General features: G+C 41.5%; 1 protein-coding gene across 4 annotated transcripts in view; it reads right to left on the bottom strand.

Moving 5' to 3' along the window:
- Positions 1-19,147, bottom strand: part of tbc1d22a (TBC1 domain family, member 22a) — a 163,497-nt gene extending 144,350 nt beyond the window's left edge. For 3 of the 4 annotated variants that reach the window (XM_058417226.1, XM_058417225.1, XM_058417227.1), the window contains exons 1-4: positions 18,917-19,146; positions 16,168-16,224; positions 10,313-10,725; positions 5,881-6,060 (exon numbers count right to left, since the gene is read on the bottom strand). In XM_058417226.1, the coding sequence (XP_058273209.1) occupies positions 5,881-6,060; positions 10,313-10,725; positions 16,168-16,224; positions 18,917-18,978 (712 nt within the window). In that variant the 5' untranslated portion in view covers positions 18,979-19,146. Of the gene's footprint in view, positions 1-5,880; positions 6,061-10,312; positions 10,726-16,167; positions 16,225-18,916 lie in introns of all 4 variants that reach the window. The other variant, XM_058417224.1, reaches the window with a different exon arrangement.
- Positions 19,148-22,627: the final 3,480 nt, after the last annotated feature.

Raw genomic sequence — 22,627 nt, 5'->3', positions numbered from 1 at the left:
AAATCAGCGCGGCCTGTGTTCCGCGTATGACAAACAGCTTTTCTCCATGTGGGCTGGGGACGGATCTGAAAGGGCAAGTGGGAAGAGGCTGACAAAAAATAAATATATGCCATCGTACAACAAAAACAGGTCAATGACACAAAGTAGGAATGTTCGAAGTGTTTGAAAAGTTTGCAAATATTTATGCAACAATGATTTCATGTCTCAACTTTATTGGTTGTATTTAAATTAGAGATATTCACAATTTGATTATAGAAAAAAAAAGTTCAGATTTATATTTATATCTTAATGCTCATGTTTTCTTGCTTCTATTCAGCTCAACGTTACAGGTTTAATAGGGATACTGTACTCAGCACACAGTTGGGCTTTAAACTGACTACACACTGGATACTCACTGGATAGTGTATAAGATATATATACTGCTGTTGAAGAGCCAAATAGTGCCCTACATGCATCCCACTATAAACTGATGAGATTCAGCCACAGAATGATTTCAAAGTTAAAGCCCCACAGGGGTCACAGCGTGCAGGAAAGTCACGTAGGATAAAGCTCCATTATGCGCCGAAAATCGGAACGGGGCAAGTTAATGTATGTGCGTTTGTTTTGTAAAGATGTAATCATGCAAATTCCAATTATATCATCAGAATATGAAACAACAATTTGTATTCCAATTTGTCGAAAAAGGCGAAAAAGTATTAACCCTATTGTTTATCACAATGGATGAAAATGAGAATATTTTAAGTAATATTTAGCATCACAATCAAGTCTAATAAGGTAAAGCGATGAAGAAAATGAGCTGCTGGATAAATATACGAGGCATTCTGAAGAGTTTCTGCTTTTCCAAGCTTTTCCTTCCCACAGCTCCACAGCTCTACAGCAGAGGGCAATGTCTCCCCCTATTGAGTGGCTGAGAAATAATGGTGTGTTTGTGAGGGACAGAGGGCTCGGTGTAGGAGGAAGAATGTGATCAGTGTGCTGCTCGCTCGCAGCCTTGGTTTCACTGACTGGAGACGAGGACAGTGACCTCCCTGAAAGGACAACCGGCTGATTTATCTCCGTCTGTGCTCTCCCACTACGCTCGCACGTATAGATGTGCCTTGTGGTAATTATGTAAACTGGAATTAAATTCGTATTTCTTTCTAGGGAGCCGCCAGCGACCGGATTAAAAACGATAGACTGTGTCAATAGTGAAGAAGCCGAGCTGTTAATGAAGGACGGCGTAAACAGAATGAGACATGAAAAGGCTAACAGATCCTGAAGGGTCATAAAGGTGTTGCATAAATATAAGAAATGATCACCAATCCATCTTCATGAGCAGACATGCGTCAGTTATATTGACCCTGTGGGCACTGAGGTGATCAGGAGTGAAAAGCGTGAAGAAAAAAGCTGACTCGTTCAGCCTGAAGCAGAGAGAGTAAACTCAGTGAGCACGCAGTGAGGGAAAATGGCTATCAACTCAGCAGAGTTTATGCATGGCATAGACCTAATCTTCCATTCATGGGCATGGGGATTTCTTCCGCCTCACTGATTACTGCTGCATGAGAGCTTCTGCCTGCCTATGGGGAGGAAGAGGAAGAGAAGAAAAGACCGCGGATCCTGAATAAACATAAGACAAGTGTTAAAAACTCCACTATCTTGAACGCAGAAGAATAACGTTTCAGCGGATGAGTAAACAGTAAAGAAACTCAGGAAAAGCCGTGCGCTAGCTTTCAGCCTTGCCTTTACACCTGAAACTGCATTTCTTATCATGAGCTTTTATCCTCGCCAAACTGATAGCTACCACAGGAGGCCAGCATAAGGAGGAAGACATAAGGTATAGTAACTGTAGGCTGACTGTAATGATGTTACATGAGGGGCAGGGTCGGAAAAATGACGCCCCAAAAATGCCCCAGATATTTTAAATAGGGCAAAACAGCAACACCCATATACTTTTCTGTTTTTTTATGAGGAACATGTGTTATTTTATTATGTACCAGTCCAGGTTAATTCACACAATATTTCTGGTATTGCCTTGAGTGTTGTTAATGTGCAGCGAAGATGGAGAGGTTTTTGATTAAAAAAAAAAAAAAGAGAGAAAGAAAATCAGCTAAGCAAACCCATTAAACACTCAACACAAAAACCGGAGACATCCAAATCCTCTGTGGTAATATCTACTATTGAGTTAAGGAAAATGGACTGGCTCAACACTGAAAGTCACGCGAATAGTGAATAGCAGCAGTGTATGAGTGCAGGTGTACATGCTGCAATATGAGGAACTGACATCACAATGAGCAAATATTTCCAACTCACACATCTGCTCAGGTTCTGGTGTCACAGTGACCCTGACCAAGATAAAGAGCATCTGCTAAGGGAGGGAGGAATGGAAGAATGGGGGGATGGATGAATGTTGAATGGATGGATGGAGGAAGGGACGTTGAATGGATAGAATATACATTACAGAATTACACATATACATTACAGCACAGTGAAATTCTTTCTTCGCATATCCCATCCTTGGAGGGTGGGGTCAGAGCGCAGGGTCAGCCATGATACAGCGCCCCTGGAGCAGAGAGGGTTAAGGGCCTTGCTCAAGGGCCCAACAGTGGCAACTTGGCAGTGCTGGGGCTTGAACCCCTGATCTTCCGGTCAACGACCCAGAGCCTTAACCACTTGAGCCACCACTGCCCCTACATGATGGATGGATGGATGGATGCTGAATAGATGGATGGATCGAGGAAGGAGGGTTGAATAAATGGATGAATGGGTGAATGCTGAATAGATGGATGGATGGATGGATGGATGGATGGATGGGTGAATGCTGAACAGATGGATGGATTGGTGAATGCTGAATGGATGGATGGATGGATGGAGTTTTAATACATGAATAGATGAATGTTGAATAGATGGATGGATGGATGGATGGATGGGTGAATGCTGAACAGATGGATGGATTGGTGAATGCTGAATGGATGGATGGATGGATGGAGTTTTAATAGATGAATAGATGAATGTTGAATAGATGGATGGATGGATGGATGGACCGAGGAAGGGGGGTTGAATAAATGGATGAATGGGTGAATTCTGAATAGATGGATGGATGGATGGATGGATGGATGGATGTTGAATGGATGGATGGGTGAATGGATGGAGTTTTAATAGACGGATGCATGGCGTATTAATAGATGAATGGATGAATGTTGAATAGATGGATGGATGGATGGATGGATGGATGGACGGAGGAAGGTTGCACAGAAGAGTTTATACACTGATATGTAGAGAGACAATCAAATAGCAACATGGATTGTGAGGTTTGTGGCCAGAAAAGTTACAAAGATGTATTGTACATGCATAGGATCTGCCATGCTGCTTGCTTCTGAAAAACCCCACAAGCAATAACCACTTGTTTTCTAAAGACATAGAGAAGCAGTGCTACATCCACCTGAGCTTTTCCAGTGGAACAGATCATCATCCCACAGCACCGACTTCTTAAATGAAAAGCGTTTCATGAATTCATGCCTCTCTATTCACACTCATCTCATCCCACCTCATCAGTTCAGCGTGCTAGGATATTTGATTTGTTACAATAAAAAACTGATGTTTTATTTGAAATGTGCTCTGCAGCGCAGCATGAAATGAAGATTCGATTTTACTGGACCATCGCACCGGCCCATGGCATTCTGCAGGAGTATATAGAGAAGAGTGTGTCATATACTGAAGTGTGTGTCTGATACTGAATCTCCAGAAATCAACAAAAATATCTAAATATGCACAAACATTTTCTGTAAGATGAGCTAGAAATTCAGCTTATAGTGTAGTGAGTTCCAGCAAGATCTCCAGGGCTACTTCCAAAATTCCATATAACAGTAATAAATACCAAAAGTCAACAGCTCATGTTGGACGTTTGGGGGACAAAGTTAGAGAGGCCAGATTAAGATGGTTTGGACATGTTCAGAGGAGGGAGAGTGAGTATATTGGTAGGAGAATGTTGGACACGGAGCTGCCAGGCAGGAGGCGAAGAGGAAGGCCAAAGAGGAGGTATATGGATGGAATAAATGAGGATATGAAGCTAGTGGGTGTAAGTGTTCAGGAGGCAGAAGATAGGGATAGGTGGAGAGAGATGATTCGCTGTGGCCACCCCTGAAGGGAAAAGCCGAAAGAAGAAGAAGAAATACCAAAAGTGTACATTACCAGCACAACTCTCATTAATCTATAGCATGGCACTGTTTTGATGTACTATTGCATGAAAAGCTGGATCCAGCTACACCATCTCCAGACGAAAAGACAAAGAGCTAATTCTGGAGAGAATTAATGAATTTGACGACAATTAAGGATTACTGGCCATGATGAAAATGTCACCACACAAATAAGGACTGAATTTAAAGAAAAGGATTTCCATCAGCTGATTAACCCACAATGCATCCTTTCAACCAACACTGGGCTTTTAGTAACATCTAAAATTGTTTAAATCTTTCTAAACATCTCCAAAACTGCAGCTCTTGTGGGGTGTTCCCGGTCTGCAGTGGTCAGTATCTATCAAAAGTGGTCTAAGGAAGGAACAGTGGTGATCCAGCGACAGGGTCATGGGCGGCCAAGGCTCAATGATGCACGTGGGTAGTGGAGGCTGGCCCGTGTGATCCGATCCAACAGACAAGCTACTGTTGATCAAATTGCTGAAGAAGTTAATGCTGGTTCTAATAGAAAGGTGTCAGAATACACAGTGCAGGACGGATCAGGTGGTCATAATGTTATGCCTGGTCGGTGTATACACACATAAACTTCCGACATGGTGGTGTGTCATGTGGAAAATGTCTAACAAAGTATTGTTCATGTACACAGAGCCTGGAATTTACCCTGTGGTCAATAGCTAAACAAAACAAAACAAAACAAACTACTGTTGAAAAAAAAACTGTAAAAAAGAGAACAGGGAACTGCAGTGTCACATGTTCACAATGAAATAGAGTCTGCAGACCTCTAATAGTGGTGAACCGGCGACAGGGTCATGGGAGGCCAAGGCTCATTGATGCACGTGGGGAGAGAAGGCTGGCCAACAGAAGAGCTACTGTTGCTCATATTGCTGAAGAAGTTAATGCTGGTTCTGATAGAAAGGTGTCAGAATACACAGTCCATGATGGGTCAGGGCTGTTTTGGCAGCAAAAGGGGAACCAACACAATAATAGGCAGGTGGTCATAATGTTATGCCTGATCAGTGTATGTGACATAAGCATGACTTTTTTTTGTGTTGTTTGTTCATTAAACAACAATGTCTGATGGTGAGGAAATAAATATTTCCATAATCGGTTACACAGTGTTTATTGGGTCCAGAAAAACGTACTTATAGTTAAAATTAAACTTTTCTGTATACTTTAATAGCTTTTTGTGGAGTGCAGAGGTATTGTGAAGCTAGACTGCATTTGTGTAAAAAATTTAAAGTCGAAAGAAAATGCTTTTACTGTTGGGAACAGAATTAATCTTTAACTAATTAGCCATCGTTATAACAAATGCACTTACTAAGATTACACGAGGATATTTTGCTATGTGTCAAAAAGGTTTGAAGGTGTTAACAGACAGGGCTGGACAAATGACACGCTCCACTAGCTCAGTAAACGCGTTAATGTTCTAGCCAATCACAATCTTTCTTTCAGTTATTGCTGAACGTATTTCTCCATTGGGCAACTCCAAATAACCCTGAACACAAATGTGCTTTTCCCGAGCACCCGTGATAAGCTATCCATCAACGTTACCTTCAGCTGCCTGATTTAAAAGAGTTCACATTTTGACAGCGCATACTCATACATAACCACACCATGTAGCAGTCACTTCAAGATGTGGAGCATCCGGAAAAAAAACAACAACACATCAGAGGACAATAACACACAACAGAGGACAATGTGAGCTGCTTACCGAGGTCTGTGTTAGGTCCAGCCAGAAGCTGTCTGAACTTGTCTAGTCTAGAAGCCTCTCTCTCCGTCATGGCAGGAGTTCCTGATGTGTTCTGATCAGCCATGCGGGCCACCAGGGGGATGACCGGCCTGTGAGGGAGTGACTGCTGCCTGTATAGCGCTGCCCGCTCGCTGCTCATCTCTGCACCAACACAAAAAGCATGTGTTAATAGCACTGCATTAAACAAGTTCTCCTAACACTGTTCAGGACTTTTTTAATAATCAGATCAGCAGCAGAACTGCATTATCACAACCAGAACATGAAATATGACATTACTGCATCCTTAAACCTCTCCAAGGGCACACAGAGTACGTCTTAGTCATTTGATTGGCTCTTTAATGAGAATATGATCAGCATTAAAAACCCTTAAATAGTCCATGAGACCTTGGCTCTACACCGAGCAACAGCAGAGCTATCACTAGTGCCATGGATCTTATTACTCATTCCTGTTAGGAGCACTTCGACATCATTAAAAAAACAAAACAACACAAAAAAAACAGAAATATGCACTTCACTAAAGTTAACCACAAGTTCTCTTATTCTCAGCTATTTACAATTACAAGGTCAGTTTGGATTTTCAGTTTGTTATACATGAATACAATGAAAGCTCCGATAAAACCTATTCAGTCTAATCTATTTCAAAACATTATGTACAGTTCCAGTAGCTGAACGATACGCAGCTCTGAGGTGAATATATGCATGCATCTTTGTATTGTATCAGTGTATGCAGCTCTTTTTTAAACCAGAGGACAATACAGTATCAGAGTTCAGCAATAAATGTCTTTTGTCATGTCACAATCCACAGTGGTGCTGACTGGCTCATATGAAAGCAGACACTCACAATCAGGCTTGAAGAATTAGGGTTTTTTTTTTTTCCTACAAAGTATTTCTGCCTACTACGGGGTATATATTCATAGAAAAGTTCCAAAAAAACAAAGATTTTTTTCACACAAATGTTTATCTCCAAAGCAAATAGTGATATCAAAGCTCCCAGAGACGCCTCCAGTGCTTGTTCGTAAGCATCGAAAAAATGAAGGAGGTTCAACCACTACAGTTCTGTATAAGCTTATCCCAACAGAGAGGAAAAAAAACAACAGTTTTCATTTCTCCATTAGACTGGACCGCCACTATACTGGAACCTCGGCATACGAATTTAATTCGTTCTGGAGGAGGGGTAAAATTTGTACCATGAAACGAATTTTCCTATAAGAAATAGTGTAAATGCAGATAATCTGTTCCAGCTACTCAAACATGTTAGTGATAATACCAATACCGAGCGTATGTAAACTGTATGGCTGCTTACAAAGAACTGACCCAAGCCAAGCATTCCATGTCACAGGAAGTCATGCCGAAGGCAACGTTGGTATCGTGGGTTGACTCTTTCCATACAGCTTTCACTGACTGTAAAGTGCATAAACTCGCTTCAGTTGGCTTTCCACTGACGCAAACGGCTCACTGACGTACACTATATTGCCAAAAGTATTCGCTCACCTGCCTTGACTCGCATATGAACTTAAGTGACATCCCATTCCTAATCCATAGGGTTCAATATGACGTCGGTCCACCCTTTGCAGCTATAACAGCTTCAACTCTTCTGGGAAGGCTGTCCACAAGGTTAAGGAGTGTGTTTATGGGAATTTTTGACCATTCTTCCAGAAGCGCATTTGTGAGGTCACACACTGATGTTGGACGAGAAGGCCTGGCTCTCAGTCTCCGCTCTAATTCATCCCAAAGGTGTTCTATCGGGTTGAGGTCAGGACTCTGTGCAGGCCAGTCAAGTTCATCCACACCAGACTCTGTCATCCATGTCTTTATGGACCTTGCTTTGTGCACTGGTGCACAGTCATGTTGGAAGAGGAAGGGGCCAGTTCCAAACTGTTCCCACAATGTTGGGAGCATGGAATTGTCCAAAATGTCTTGGTATGCTGAAGCATTCAGAGTTCCTTTCACTGGAACTAAGGGGCCAAGCCCAGCTCCTGAAAAACAACCCCACACCATAACCCCCCCCCCCACCAAACTTTACACTTGGCACAATGCAGTCAGACAAGTACCGTTCTCCTGGCAACCTCCAAACCCAGACTCGTCCATCAGATTGCCAGATGGAGAAGCGCGATTCGTCACTCCAGAGAACGCATCTCCACTGCTCTAGAGTCCAGTGGCGGCGTGCTTTACACCACTGCATCCGACGCTTTGCATTGCACTTGGTGATGTATGGCTTGGATGCAGCTGCTCGGCTATGGAAACCCATTCCATGAAGCTCTCTGCGCACTGTTCTTGAGCTAATCTGAAGGCCACATGAAGTTTGGAGGTCTGTAGCGATTGACTCTGCAGAAAGTTGGTGACCTCTTCGCACTATGCGCCTCAGCATCCGCTGACCCCGCTCCGTCAGTTTACGTGGCCTACCACTTCGTGGCTGAGTTGCTGTCATTCCCAAACACTTCCACGTTCTTATAATACAGCTGACAGTCGACTGTGGAATATTTAGGAGCGAGGAAATTTCACGACTGGATTTGTTGCACAGGTGGCATCCTATCACAGTTCCACGCTGGAATTCACTGAGCTCCTGAGAGCGACCCATTCTTTCACAAATGTTTGTAAGAACAGTCTCCATGCCTAGATGCTTGATTTTATACACCTGTGGCCATGGCAGTGATTGGAACACCTGATTCTGATTATTTGGATGGGTGAGCAAATACTTTTGGCAATATAGTGTATGTGCAACTTAGCCAACATTTACTTCGGTTCGTTCTGCCGAAAATGCTTCATATGCTGATGCAAAGTTTCAATTCTTAAGGCGGAAATTCGTAAGTGAGGGCATTCATATGCCGAGGTTCCACTGTATTCTGGTAAAAAGGGTTAAAAGAAACTCCTCAGTCATATTTAGGACTAGCATGCCATGAACCAAAGATGCATAGGCAACATATTGAACCTGTACATTATTATAACTATTATTATCATAATATGCTTCGTAAACTTTTTATGAAATTTGGTACAGTGGTAGAGGACAGTTTCAGCTGCCTACACAGCAATTTTAGTGTTCATGTTTCAAACACTCTAGCGCCACCGACAGGGCAAATCTGGACATAATAATTCTGGTTTCCTGCTACAAATTAGTCTACAGCATCATGAGATCACTGTAATGTGATGGCGAAGTCACTAAACCACATGTGAAACCACACACACACTTCTTAATTCTTGTTTGCTGTGATTTTAAGATTCAGTGAATACACTGAGATCACACTTGACAGAATTTGTGAATACAGAATATAAATTAGTTTTCAGTAAATATATCACGTGATCTATTAGAAACAACACAAGCAGCTCCTTTTAAGGAGTCATTCCCCTCAAAAAAAGTCTTATAAAAGAATCATGTGTGACTGGTCAGTTAGTAATTCAGTGTGGATTGTATGTTAAATCATTTAAACCTGAAGGAGTACATGTGGAAGGATGTTTAGATGAATGTAACGTGCATCAGTCAGGGCTATCAAAAAGCCATGATGCTTTTAGCAGTACAAGGAATGGCACCTCGAGCAGAAGCTCCTGCTGCAGTTCTAAGCCTCGGGCTTCTGCATTAACATTAAATCTGCATGAGAAGCACTGGAATACAAATAGCGTGCATCACTGGTGACTTTGCATGAAAACCTTGTCACGCAATCCCGGGCAAGATGGGAAGTCTGGGACGGCAGTCAACCGATCCTGAACAAAGCTGCAGGTAGGCAGGAGAGGAGGGGCATCGCTCTGTACCAGAGAGAGAGAGATCACAGCAGGAGCAGACGGTATACGTGCCCTCATCTCCACTGCCTTGTCTGTACAGTGTCTCTATCCACAGCGATAGAACAGCAGGCGTCCGAGTGCATGTATAACAGACCTGTTGTTCTATCTGCTGTCTCACACACACACACACGCTAGTATTAATGCAGTGATGTGGTCTGTGGTTTCCGTTTATGAAACAGACTCGCATTTAAATGACTGCTTTAATTTAACAGTGGCCAAAAAAATGGAATTTCTGCCTGGACTTCCTCCACAGTGGTGTCCATAAGAAAGTAGATATGCAGGGCTTTAAAAATCTGCAGTTTTTCATAAGTATTTCTGTTTAAACCGAGCCTGCTAGGTGAAATATATTCATAGAAAAGTTGCAAAAAAGACAAAAGCTGTTACGTTTTTCACCCAAATTTTCTATCTTCAAAGTAAACAGTGATATCAAACCCATTTCTGCTCTCTGAGATGCCCCAAGTGCTTGTTCAGAAGCATCTAAAATTTGAAGCTGCTATCCTTAACCTCTAAGACTTCTGGGTGTGACTGTAAGGGCATGGAAGCAGAGGTATATAAGGAGGTGAAGCTGTGTAATAAATCCTGAGAATTCAGCAGAGAAGTGAGGTGAAAATGTACAAACCCTTTGGCGATCCAATAGGTGCTTCACTGTGGGATTTCACCAGCCTGCTGTCGCTGTGGTGGAGACGCTCCGAGCTAAAGGACAGCTCTGTGGTCGTCTCCTCCTCCTCTAGCCTCTCCTCTTCATCTTTGCTGTGCCCCTCCTCTTCGTATTTCTCCTCAGGCCCGGGAGGTTCGTCCAGCTGCTGCTGTCGTCGCTCCTGCTGCTTGCTGTGGTTCTCGATCACCTTGTTGGCCGTCTCCCTGACGACCTCAATGTTGAGGTTCTGGGCGGCCATGGCGAGGAGTTCGTCATCGTCGTCCCCCACGTCCCACGCATCGCTCGTGATGCTCTCGAACTCCTGGAAGGTGGTGGCTTTCTTCGGCTTTCCGGGTGTGCTCGTGGCAGACGGTTTGTTTCCGGCTTTGATCAAACTGAGGGAGAGAGAGTGAAAGACAGACAGTGTGTGAGAGAGTGTAAGACAGACAGAGGGGGGGAGAGAGAGAGAGAGAGAGACAGACAGACAGAGAGAAAGACACACAGACAAAAAGACAGACAGAGGGAGACAGAAGGAGGGAGACAGACAGACAGACACAGGGAGAGAGAGAGAGAGAGAGGCAGATAGACAGATAGACAAACAGAGATAGAGAAAGAGAGACAGACAAACAGGAAAACAGAGGGGTGGAGACAGACAGACAGACAGACAGACAGACAGAAGAAAGAGATAGAAAGACAGGAGAGAGAGAGAGAGCGAGAGAGAGAGAGAGAGAGACAGAGAGAGACAGAGAGAGAGAGAGACAGAGAGAGCAGAACATCAGATGACATGGCTTAAAGCTAGAGAAACTTCCTTTGTAGTGCCAAAGCATTATTCACAACCAAGTTACCTTAAAGTTGAAGTCTAGTAGAGAGCATCTGCTCTGTCGAACATGTTTCTACACATTTATCTTCACCCCAAATGTAAGCTGAATTAATTTAACACCCTTTCACGTTTGCACTGAAGCTGTGAGACTATTATCACTAGCAAGTAACGGATGTCTCTCTCACCTTTCCATAAACACTCCAGATGACACGGAGTGTTTATGGAAACACCCAGATGACTTTATTCTCATTCGTGTAGAACAGCAGTCAAATAACTTGAACAAACTGAACTTAATAAATCAATAGAAATTAATTTTTTCTTCATTTCAGAAGCAGCAGATTCATGACAATAAGCAAATTCACCTCTCACCTCTCAAGAGCCCTGCTTTCCACCTGAGAAAAAAAACTGCACCTAAACTCCTCACTCTCAGAGGACTGCAGTGTCTCAGCGCTCTTCCCGTTACTTTACAGACATTCCTCATTAAAGGGATGGTTTAGTATTTCTGGAGCTAGTGTTGATTTGCACTTGCAGAGTGCTATTTAACTCCAACAGCAGTCTGAGAAATCGCTGTGTGTTTAATCTGGTCAAAAAGCCGAAACCTAGAAACACTGACTCAGTTCCTCTGTAAACAATCCTCTCTGCCCTAGCGAGTGACACGGCTAATTAACACGATGTTCACGGGTCCGAAATACAGCACAGATCATCATATAAACGCAGTTCGGGAAGGTAATTTTGTTCAAGAAAAAAAATCCACTAGAAAAACTTCTTCCGCAGCTTTTCAGAGAGGACTGTTTAATTCAAAAATATATTTACTTGGGTTTTTTTTTTGAAGACACACACTGGGCTTGAATCAGATTTTTAGCCTGAATAAAACATGGTGATAAACAATGCAAAGGAATTTTATGGGGGGAAAAATTGGTATTTGTGAGTGAGCACTTTATAAGTTTGGAAAAGGAGCAGGCAATGTATTTCCAGATTTCAGCTGTCCAGTGTGAGTCCATTAGGCCTCCTGGTGGTCCAGTGGCAAGATCCTGTGCTCTCATTGCCGTGGCCTGGGTTCGAATCCCAGGCAGCTGACCCAGCCACTGAAGAGGTAACGCTCAGTGCCAGTCCGAAGCCTGGATTAAATGGCAAGTATTGCATCAGTATTGGCATCTGGTGTAAAATCCCATGCCAAATCAAAACATGTGGACCAAATGATCTGCTGTGGCGACCCTGAACAAGGAGAAGCTGAACAAAACAACAATAACAACAACAACAGTGTGGGTGAGTCCATGATGGCCTCAGATTTCTTGTTCTTGACTGACAGGAGTGGAACCTGATGTTCTCTTCTGCTGTTTTAGCTCATCCACCTCAGTGTTTGTGCTCTCTGTGATGCTTTTCTGCTCACCACGGTTGTAAAAATCGATTATTTGACGTTTTTCATCTACAAGATCTTTCGCGCTGTGTTCAAGCATACAGCGACAAAACGACTGAAGATTTTCATTTATTTTCAACGAGTGCTGGTGACGACATGTGGGCGTGTCCAGTTAAGAAAGTTTAACTGTATGCAAATATGGAGCAACTTGGCACAGGGATGACCAATGAAAGTGAAGACAATAGCGCAAGAGTACATACTGTACTTTTCAACAAGTCTCCCTACAGAATGTTGCATTATAGCAGCAAGAAATCTTGCTAGTTGTGATAATCTGATAAACGTTATTGGCAACACCTCCTTACGACTACATACTGCAGCGACTGTGATAAAACCACTGTATGTATCAGCTTAGCTTTGCTTTCCAGAGCCAGCCTCTCATACAATTTGTTGCATCATTTGGTGTAAAACTCCAGAGAGTGCTGAGTGTGAAAATCCCAGGAGATCAGCAGTTTCTGAAATCCTCGAACCAGCCTGTCTTACACCGACAACCACCATAGCACAGTCACAGAGATCAGACTTTATCCTCGTTCTCAGCTGAAGCTCTTGATCTGTATCTACATGACTATTACAGTGGTCAGGGAATGTAGTCAGTTCGAGACATAGCACAACGTTGAATAGACAGAAATGAATAAATGATAATTGAACAAAATAAACAGTAAAAATTTACTGCAGTATTTTTGATCTCTATATGTATGGCAAAAGATTTTGCAGAAGCAGCGAGGCTCAGTGTCCTGCTCTTTGGGATAGATAGATAGATAGATAGATAGATAGATAGATAGATAGATAGATAGATAGATAGATAGATAGATAGATAGATAGATAGATAGATAGATAGATAGACCAACAGACAGACAGACAGATAGATCAATAGATTGACAGATCAATAGACAGACAGACAGACAGACAGACAGATAGATAGATAGATAGATAGATAGATAGATAGATAGATAGATAGATAGATAGATAGATAGATAGATAGATAGATAGATAGACAGACAGACAGATAGACAGACAGATCAACAGACAGACAGACAGACAGACAGACAGACAGACAGACAGACAGACAGACAGATAGATAGATAGATAGATAGATAGATAGATAGATAGATAGATAGATAGATAGATAGATAGATAGATAGATAGATGAGAGTAATGCTTGTGTTACAGGAGCTCAGTCAGTCGTTTGTGATTAAAACTCGTAGTTACAGATAGCATCAGTTTTGAGCCTTTCCATCATGCCTCTGTAGTTTTGCTGTATGCTACAGATTTAGCAGGATGCTGTGTGTTCATCAAAAACTGGTGCATCGAACCTGCAGCAGAGACGTCCTTGTGCAGCCTTCTTTTATACTCGAATGCTTTATAATTCACTCGTCTAATGTCCCTTGTAGGAAGCGTGAGACTGCTCCACACAGCTGATATATTTCACTCTTCATCTGCTGTTCAGACTGGAACTGAAAACGTCTGTGCCGTCCAGAACATGTGGCGTTTTTAATGAGGTATCAGTTACATTAAAATAAAAAATAAATCCACATTTAAGTTGTTTTGAAAGCGGTAGATTGTAAAGTTTTATTTTGACACCATTTCTCTTTCAACCAGTTCTGACTGTTGGCTTCAGCAAAAGTTTCATTCACAGAATTTGTACAATGGAAAACTGCAGATCAGACTTCAATTATAAACCTGTTCTTCATGCACTTCTTCTCTTCTCATTGACGTGCACACTGACACAGATAACGCAATAACGCAAGTCACCCTACTAACAGCACTGTGCTTAGTGACCACACTGGATCCCTTAAAGTCCAGTGCCTTAAAGACTTTGCTGAGGTTTTTTTTGTGAATGTTGTGGCCATAAATGTTTGATTTTTGCTGCAAATATTTTCAAAAATTGGGGGATTTTGTGCTTTTATGCAGAAAACTAACTGAACTGTAAAAACTGCAAGCACATGGTTCCTCTTTTAAACTCAGATGAAGGAAGACACACACACACACACCCTTAGTTCCAGTGAAAGGAACTCTGAATGCTTCAGCATACCAAGACATTTTGGACAATTTCATGCTCCCAACTTTGTGGGAACAGTTTGGGGATGACCCCTTCCTGTTCCAACATGACTGTACACCAGTGCACAAAGCAAGGTCCATAAAGACATGGATGAGTGAGTTTGGTGTGGAGGAACTGCACAGAGTCCTGACCTCAACCTGATAGAACACCTTTGGGATGAATTAGAGCGGAGACTATGAGCCAGACCTTCTCGTCCAACATCAGTGCCTGACCTCACAAATTCCCATAAACACACTCCTAAACCTAAAGCCTTCCCAGAAGAGTTGAAGCTGTTATAGCTGCAAAGGGCAGGTCGACTCCATATTACATTCATGTGCATGTAAAGGCAGATGTCCCAAACTTTTAGCAACATAGTGTATGTAATAATTTTCTATGATAGACGCTCCACACAGAAGAGAGTGGGTGAAACGGTGCTGTGATGATGTGATAATTTTAAAGCATTGCATTGATTTTGCATTTATATCTGCACCTATTAAAAAAAAACTCAGAAACTGCTGGAGGGGCTGTCTGCATGCTGTTTACATAAGCACTGAAATCAGATAAAAAGCAAGTTATACACACGCTGATAACATCAAGGAGCACGAATTAAGAAAGCAAGCTAACTCTGTGTAGAACACAGTGTCGATAATTACTACCCAAACACGCACAACAGCATCATCTCAGCTGCTCATGTCAGAAGTGAAACAACCTGTTGGCTGAAAATAGAAAACTGCATTTTGGACCTGCCTAATGAAGGAATGAATGTTTGTGACTAACTGGAGAAATGAGAAGCTTAAGCCTTGGCATACTAAATGGAAATCGACCTGAATCTGTCAGCTCAATGTGAGAAGCCCCCGGGGCCCCAGCCACCTCCAGCGTGGTACAATATGTTAAAGAAAAGGTTCTGCATGAGCGCCAAAACAAACGAGGGATACAAATGACATTGTAAACAGGTGTTCGTTTCAGGTTTTTAAGGAAATCGTTGCTCTACACTAGGCCATTATTGCTCCATGCTGCTTAATGTCTCTCACATATACACACACACACACACAAATACCTGTCATGTCTGAGTAATTTCTCAGCAGTAAAGCAAATCAACCTGTGTGACAAACAGCGCTGGTCTTTCCATTATTCTTTATTCATACCACAGATTTTATTTTTTTCTATAACAATACTTCTGACTAATACCCAAATCACAGCATTTAATTAACGCATTTCTAATACATTACTGTTGCCATAGTAACAACTCGCAGGTAACCGTATGGCAGATGCTTTTTTTTTTTTTTTCTCCCTCAGGGGTCACTTCATTTACCCCTGGACTGGTGAGAGAAATCTAATCTTCATTTACTTTTACAAAGACTGATCACATAGCGCATGATAATATTATTCGGTCAAGGCTTGGAGTTGCAGAAAGTTCAGAATGTCTTGGTGCTATAGTGCAGCTTTCTATAACCAGAACATTTCTGAATGGATAATAGAATAAGAATAAGTTACCACAGCTCCCACTGCACATGTGTGGTCTGTAAAGAGTAGAATAAAATGATATTATAACAGTAAGCACTTACTTAGCATGTAGGAGAGGATCAAATGGAGGATGCTGGGCTCCATAAACATGTTGTATACTGCAAACAGGGAAAGATCAATACAGCTTAGGTTAGTGTACATCAACTTTTTTTTCCCAACCGCTGACCCATTTTTAAGGTCATTAAACCTCTTACAATAAAAACCCAACCCTCCCTCAAATCCACCTTTATTGTGTAATTACAGGCCTACTTCACGTTCATTATTAAAAATAAGGCTTAACCCAGGTATTAGGTTATTTTAGTCCAGATATTAGGTCATATACATCACATTTAATGACATACAGTACAACACATAAATACATATGGCATATCACATGGCACAACGCATCTGAAAGCCGTTCCACAGCTTATAAAGGGCTAAAAATCCTGATGTGCTGTTTGTCAGTGAATAAAAAGAAACCTGCAGTCAGTGGCAAATCATTGTGCCTTTTAAAGCTTTTCAATGATGCTTCTCATCGTGCCACATTACACCATCTTGCGACTCATTGTCTTCCTCTAAAGCACACACACTGTCAGTGTTATTCCTTCCTATTTCATAGACCTGTATGAAATCAACCATGCATCATGGGTGATCAGATCAAGGATGGACAGCTTGGTTTTTTTTTTTTTTTTTTTAAACAATACTCAACAGGCACTAAATTAGCATATATACGACTGTGGACCTTCAATTTTCCACACTAAAACATCATATACTAGCCAACATTCCCTGACAGTTTACTGTATTGTGCATGAATAGTTCAAAAGTAACAACTTATAGAATTTAAGTAACTTTTTATTTAGCACTTATTTTTATAACCAAGTAAAGGCCACGCCCCCTTAATGTACACAAACAACTCTGATATTATGCATACCGTTTACATGGAATAGTGTGATTATTTTTAAACATTATTTAAATCTGGTGATTTATTTATCTATGATCATTTATCCTACTATGATCCTACACAAAGTCACAGGGAGGCTGGAGTCTGTACCAAGGGAATCAGCACACAAGGTAAGTAAGTAAGTAAGTTGTCTTTATTTGTCACATACACATTACTGCACAGTGAAATTCTTTCTTCACATATCCCATCCCTGGGGGTTGGGGTTAGAGTGCAGGGTTAGCCATGATGCAGCACCCTCGGAGCAGAGAGGTTGCTCAAGGGCCCAACAGTGGCAGCTTGGCAGTGCTGGGGCTTGAACTCTGATCTTCCGATCAACAACCCAGAGCCTTAACCACTTGAGCCACCTCTGCCCCCACCCCCACCCGTTATATTTTTTCTTTCTTGGTGGTGGACACCCAGGACAGGATGACAACGTATCACAGGGTACAATCACACACACACCTATTTTACAGACAATTTAGAGATGCTAATCAGCCTGCAGTGTATGTCTTGGGAGTGTAGGAGGAAACCGGATTACCTGGAGGAAACGCCCATAGCACAAAGATAACTTACAAACTCCACACACCGTACAGAGGCAGGAATCAATCTCACAACTCTGGAGAATCATTAACACCACAAAATCTGGTGATCTGAGGTTGATTTCTACTATTTCTCTTCTAATATAACTCATTTATCTTCAGATGTTTCTTCTTCCTTTAACAAGATTTGGTAGCATTATGGAGTCGATGGCAACTATTTAACAACACTGTAAGAGTTGCTATTTAAATCCGAAGTGAAAGTGAAAGAGGAACAGCTGAAAGATGTCGCTCTCTCAATGCTACACTATATTGCCATAAGTTTTGGAACACCCCTCCATATCATTGAATTCAAGTGTTGTTTTTCAGGGGTTGGGCTCGGCCCCTTAGTTCCAGTGAAAGAGACAATTAATGTTTCAGCATACCAAGACATTTTGGACAATTTCATGCTCCCAACTTTGTGGGAACAGTTTGGGGATGACCCCTTCCTGTTCCAACATGACTGCACACCAGTGCACAAAGCAAGGTCCATAAAGACATGGATGAGCGAGTTTGGTGTGGAGGAACTTCACAGAGTCCTGACCTCAACCTGACAGAACACCTTTGGGATGAAATAGAGCAGAGACTATGAGCCAGGACTTCTCGTCCAGCATCAGTGCCTGACCTCACAAATGCGCTTCTAGAGGAATGGTCAAACATTCCCATGAACACACTCCTAAACCTTGTGGAAAGCCTTCCCAGAAGAGTTGAAACAGTTATAGCTGCAAAGGGTTGGCCAACTCCATATTACATTCATGTGCATGTAGTCCCAAAACTTTTGGCAATATCGTGAATGTTGAGCTAATTGAAGTGAAAGAAGCACTGTGTAAAGGGAGCAGTGCTGAACGTGGCACAGACCGTTACAAGCAGAGTTGTGAAGAAATAAACAATGCATACACTCTTAACTTTAGACACATCAACACATCTATGACATTCTGCTACATCCACAGGTGCTAGAAGATACTGTTTAGCGTCTGAAGAACATTTAAAAATAATGGGTGTTGCTGTGTTAAAACATTTCACAAGAGCGACTGTTGCCATTGTAATGACAGGAAATGTGTCATTCCTGGGAAAGCAATTTTAACTAGCCAAAGGCTAATTAGCTAAGCTAGCTTCCCAGTTTTATTTTTTCTCAAAACGTGTGTGAAAGTCCTAATCTGTCACAGCATGCAATTGAACGACCAACGAGGCCAAATGTCACTCGCGATTTTCCGACAGCTTTCATTTTGATCATCAAGCAGATTTAAAACCCACATTAGCAGCTAACAGCAGGCTAGCATGAACACGTCACTTTACCTGCCAGGAACCTTCGCTGTGTTCCTTTTCCAGAACTGCTTTTTACTTCCGTCACTCGACATCTTTTATTTCTCCCTGTACAACAGATCATCAACTCCGCAACCACTTTAAACAACTAATATAATCTCTAAACAATGTACAGTGGCTTTATTTACACATTAGCTTCTTTTTTTTTCCTCTTCGTAAACTCAGAAAGCCGCCATGTTGGTGCAGCCGAGGAGCAAGCAGCGAGCTGATTGGTTAGACTGAGAAAGTCCACTGTGAGCTGACCAATCAGAGAGCACTAGTTGTCCAATCAGAAGTGAGCACTAGTGTAAGACTGCTGTCAGCAAAAACGTGCAGCTGGATAGGAAGCTCTGTGACTGCTGTACTTTTACTTTAGCTAAAGAACAATAGGCTTATTATCTTCCTGCAAATATTACACGTCCATTGTTTTTTAATCAACGCTCTTACTCTTTATGTGATTAGTGTAACTGATTTCTTATACCATTTAGTTTTTGATCATTTTAGTATAATATAGAGTTCTAATATTTGTTTTTACTTTATCTGTACCTCTGTTTCATTCATTCATTCATTCGTTCATCTTTAATAACCATTACAGATTCTGCTGATCAGTCTTCTATAACAGGGGATTTAGAGCCCCTTTCATAGGAATTCACCCTCTTTGTGATGCCACTCCATCACCTGGTACAATACACACACATTCACACCTACAGGAAATATGGGCTTTGCATGTTTTTTGACATTAGCAAGAAACCAGAGAACCCGGAGGAAACACAATTTTGGCAGATGGTACCAATTCCACAGAAAGTAAACCCAAGAGCAGGACTGAACTAGAAATCCTAAAGCTGTGAGATTTACATTTCTGACCTTTGGCAGATGCCCATATCCAGAATCACATACATTTATCTCTGACTATTTGAGTGTTAAGGGCCTTGCTCAGGGGCCCAGCAGTGACAGCTTGGTGGACTTAGGATTCAAACTCACAAACCTTCCAAACAGTAGTCCATCACCTTAACCACTAAGCTTCCACATCCCAGATGGAAGTATAAGCTGCTGCACCACCATGTCTCTAACTGACTGTTGTTGAAGCCCTAGTGAAAGAGGAACAGCGAAAAGATGTCTCTCTTAATGCTATGTTAAGCTAATTGAAGTGAAAGAAGAACTCTGTAAAGGGAGCAGTGCTAAACATGGCACAGACCTGATTGGGCTGACCAGATTCTATCACAGTGCACAATACACACATATTCACCTACAGGAAATATAGGATTTGCATGTTTTTGGACATTAGGAGGAAACCAGAGAAATCAGAGAAGACCCTAATTTGGCAGAAGGTACCAATTTCACAGAAAGTAAACCCAAGAGCAGGACTGAACTAGAAATCCTAAAGATGGAAATATAACCTGCTGCACCACCATGCCACCCACTTCTACTATATTCTTCTTATTTAACTAACTACTTTGTTGTTAAAGCACTGCAAGAATTTCACTTTTGTCCTTTTTATCCCTGTGTAAACAGTATCTTAACAATAAATGTAAATCTAAGGGTAAATATTATACTTTGTGTGTACAGTTCCATACTGGCATCCAACATTAGATTAGATTGTTTTCAGTAGCCTTTTATCCAACACTTTCTGGATCCAATGTTAAGTCACTAGCATATTTAATTTGAAGTCCAGCTGGAATTATAAGATTTTATTTGGCTTTTCCTTTATTTATACATCCATTAGTCTTCAGTACCTGCTCTTTTTTCCTGGTCAAGGGTGTAGTGGATTCACACTTAAGGGCCATTTAGTGGAATCAGTGCAAATACTTGTATGTTTTGTGAGGTGGACAGAAGCCAGATGACCGAATGAATCACACTCAGACAAGGGCAAAACATACAAAATTCCACACAGACACTAACCTGAGCTCAGGTTTGACCCCTGTGACCCTGGAGGAGTCAGACAGCATTGCTCTTCACTGTGGCATGTGCTAGTCTCATTTCCCCTTTCTTAGTTTTAGAAATATTTTTATTTACTGTGTAGGTCAGCATTTAATAGCTCAATATCCCAAAATCCCTGTATAGTTAGATACAATCTTATAATTCTCATAAATCTCTGTAAATTGTCGAATGTTATCCAAGCTCACTGACCTCAAGTCTCCTATACCATATCTTTGGTCAAATATTAACTCAGTTTTGATCTATGTCACACTCACAGCTCACATAAACCCCCACGGCACACTATGTGAGTAAGTGTCCTCGGTAAATTCCCAGAAAATTAACCTTTATTTATTTAATCTTTATTGTTACTGCATTTGAAAAGTAAGTCCTTTCCCTTTACGTACCTCATGATTTTTAATATCTCTGAAAACGTTTACATTGTGGCATGGAGGAGGAAGAAGCTGGACCAGGAAGCACTGTTGAAAACAGTACACTCAGTCTTTCAATGGTAAGTCACACTTACAACACAAATACCGGCTTAGTGGTTATCCACACAACTTGTTCCCAGCCCACAGGACTTCATCAGAACAGTAAAGATAAGTATGCACTGACACAGACATGAACAACATGAAAAGATATTATCCTAATACTGCATCAGAAGGATTTGTCCATTTCTGCCCACACGGGTCACTCAGGTGCTTGTTCAGTCTCTGGTCATTTCATGTCTGGACTACTATAATTCACTCCTGGCTTGGGCAAATGATCCAAAATTCATAACCTGCTTTCAACCTTCCTTCTTTAAGTTCTCCCACACCACCCCATTGCTACACTCCCTTCACTGTCTTGTTGAAATACTGATGCTTGCCTACAAAGCAAAAAAACAGACCAGCACCCACTTACCTCAAAGCATCCCACAATGCACCACACTCCCTCCAGTTCTCTAGCACTGCTCGACTGATCTCACCAGGGTACAAGGATGGTATGTATCAAGACTCCTCTCTGTTCTAGCACATAGCTGGATGTCCTCTACCCCTAGATGTCTGAACGGCTCAGTCACTGCCAGTCTTCACACCACGTTTACAGACTTACCTCTTCCTGAAGTACTTAAATTAGCACTTTAATTAAAACAAAATGTTCTCTGTGTGCTTTTCTTGCTGTATTACATCCCAACAGAGTTTTTAGATTCATCCTATTCTTAGTCTGTGACCTAGTGACCCAATATCAGAATATATATTTATAGAGAGTGCTCTATCAAAAGCACTTTAACAAAACTGTAAGTCGCTCTCTATAAGGGATGTCTGCCAAATGCCATAAATGTAAATGTCTTATAAAACAAAGGTATTAAGCATCACAGTAACAAGGCAGCCACAAGGGCTCACAGATACACCATGTAGAGCTTGTATTAGTAGCGCTACAATATTGAAATAGACTGGTGAAGGGGACTAGAAAGTAAAATACTAATGTTTATCTGAATAAGGAATGAAGTCTGTGCCAGAATCCGAGGCTTTGACTCATGACTTTCTGTCAAAAAGCAGTAATGTACTCTGAGGAGTGAAAATCAATTATATAATTGCTTTCTGTGTGGGTGGACCAAAAGTCATATTTATTATAAAATGTTTGAAGTGAGGTTAAATAAATGGATTTGTTTCTCAATAGCTGACAAACCAGCACACATGTAATTAATAGGAATAGAGTGATGGCTCTCAAAGTAGGGTGCATGAAGCATAGATAGTAAATTCATGTGTTTATACATTTATCTCCAGTAGCCACTTTATCCTGATCAGAGTC

The sequence above is a fragment of the Hemibagrus wyckioides genome, linkage group LG19 (genome assembly GCF_019097595.1).
Source record: "Hemibagrus wyckioides isolate EC202008001 linkage group LG19, SWU_Hwy_1.0, whole genome shotgun sequence".
Classification (NCBI taxonomy): Eukaryota; Metazoa; Chordata; class Actinopteri; order Siluriformes; family Bagridae; genus Hemibagrus; species Hemibagrus wyckioides.
This window is presented reverse-complemented; position numbering and strand designations above follow the sequence as displayed.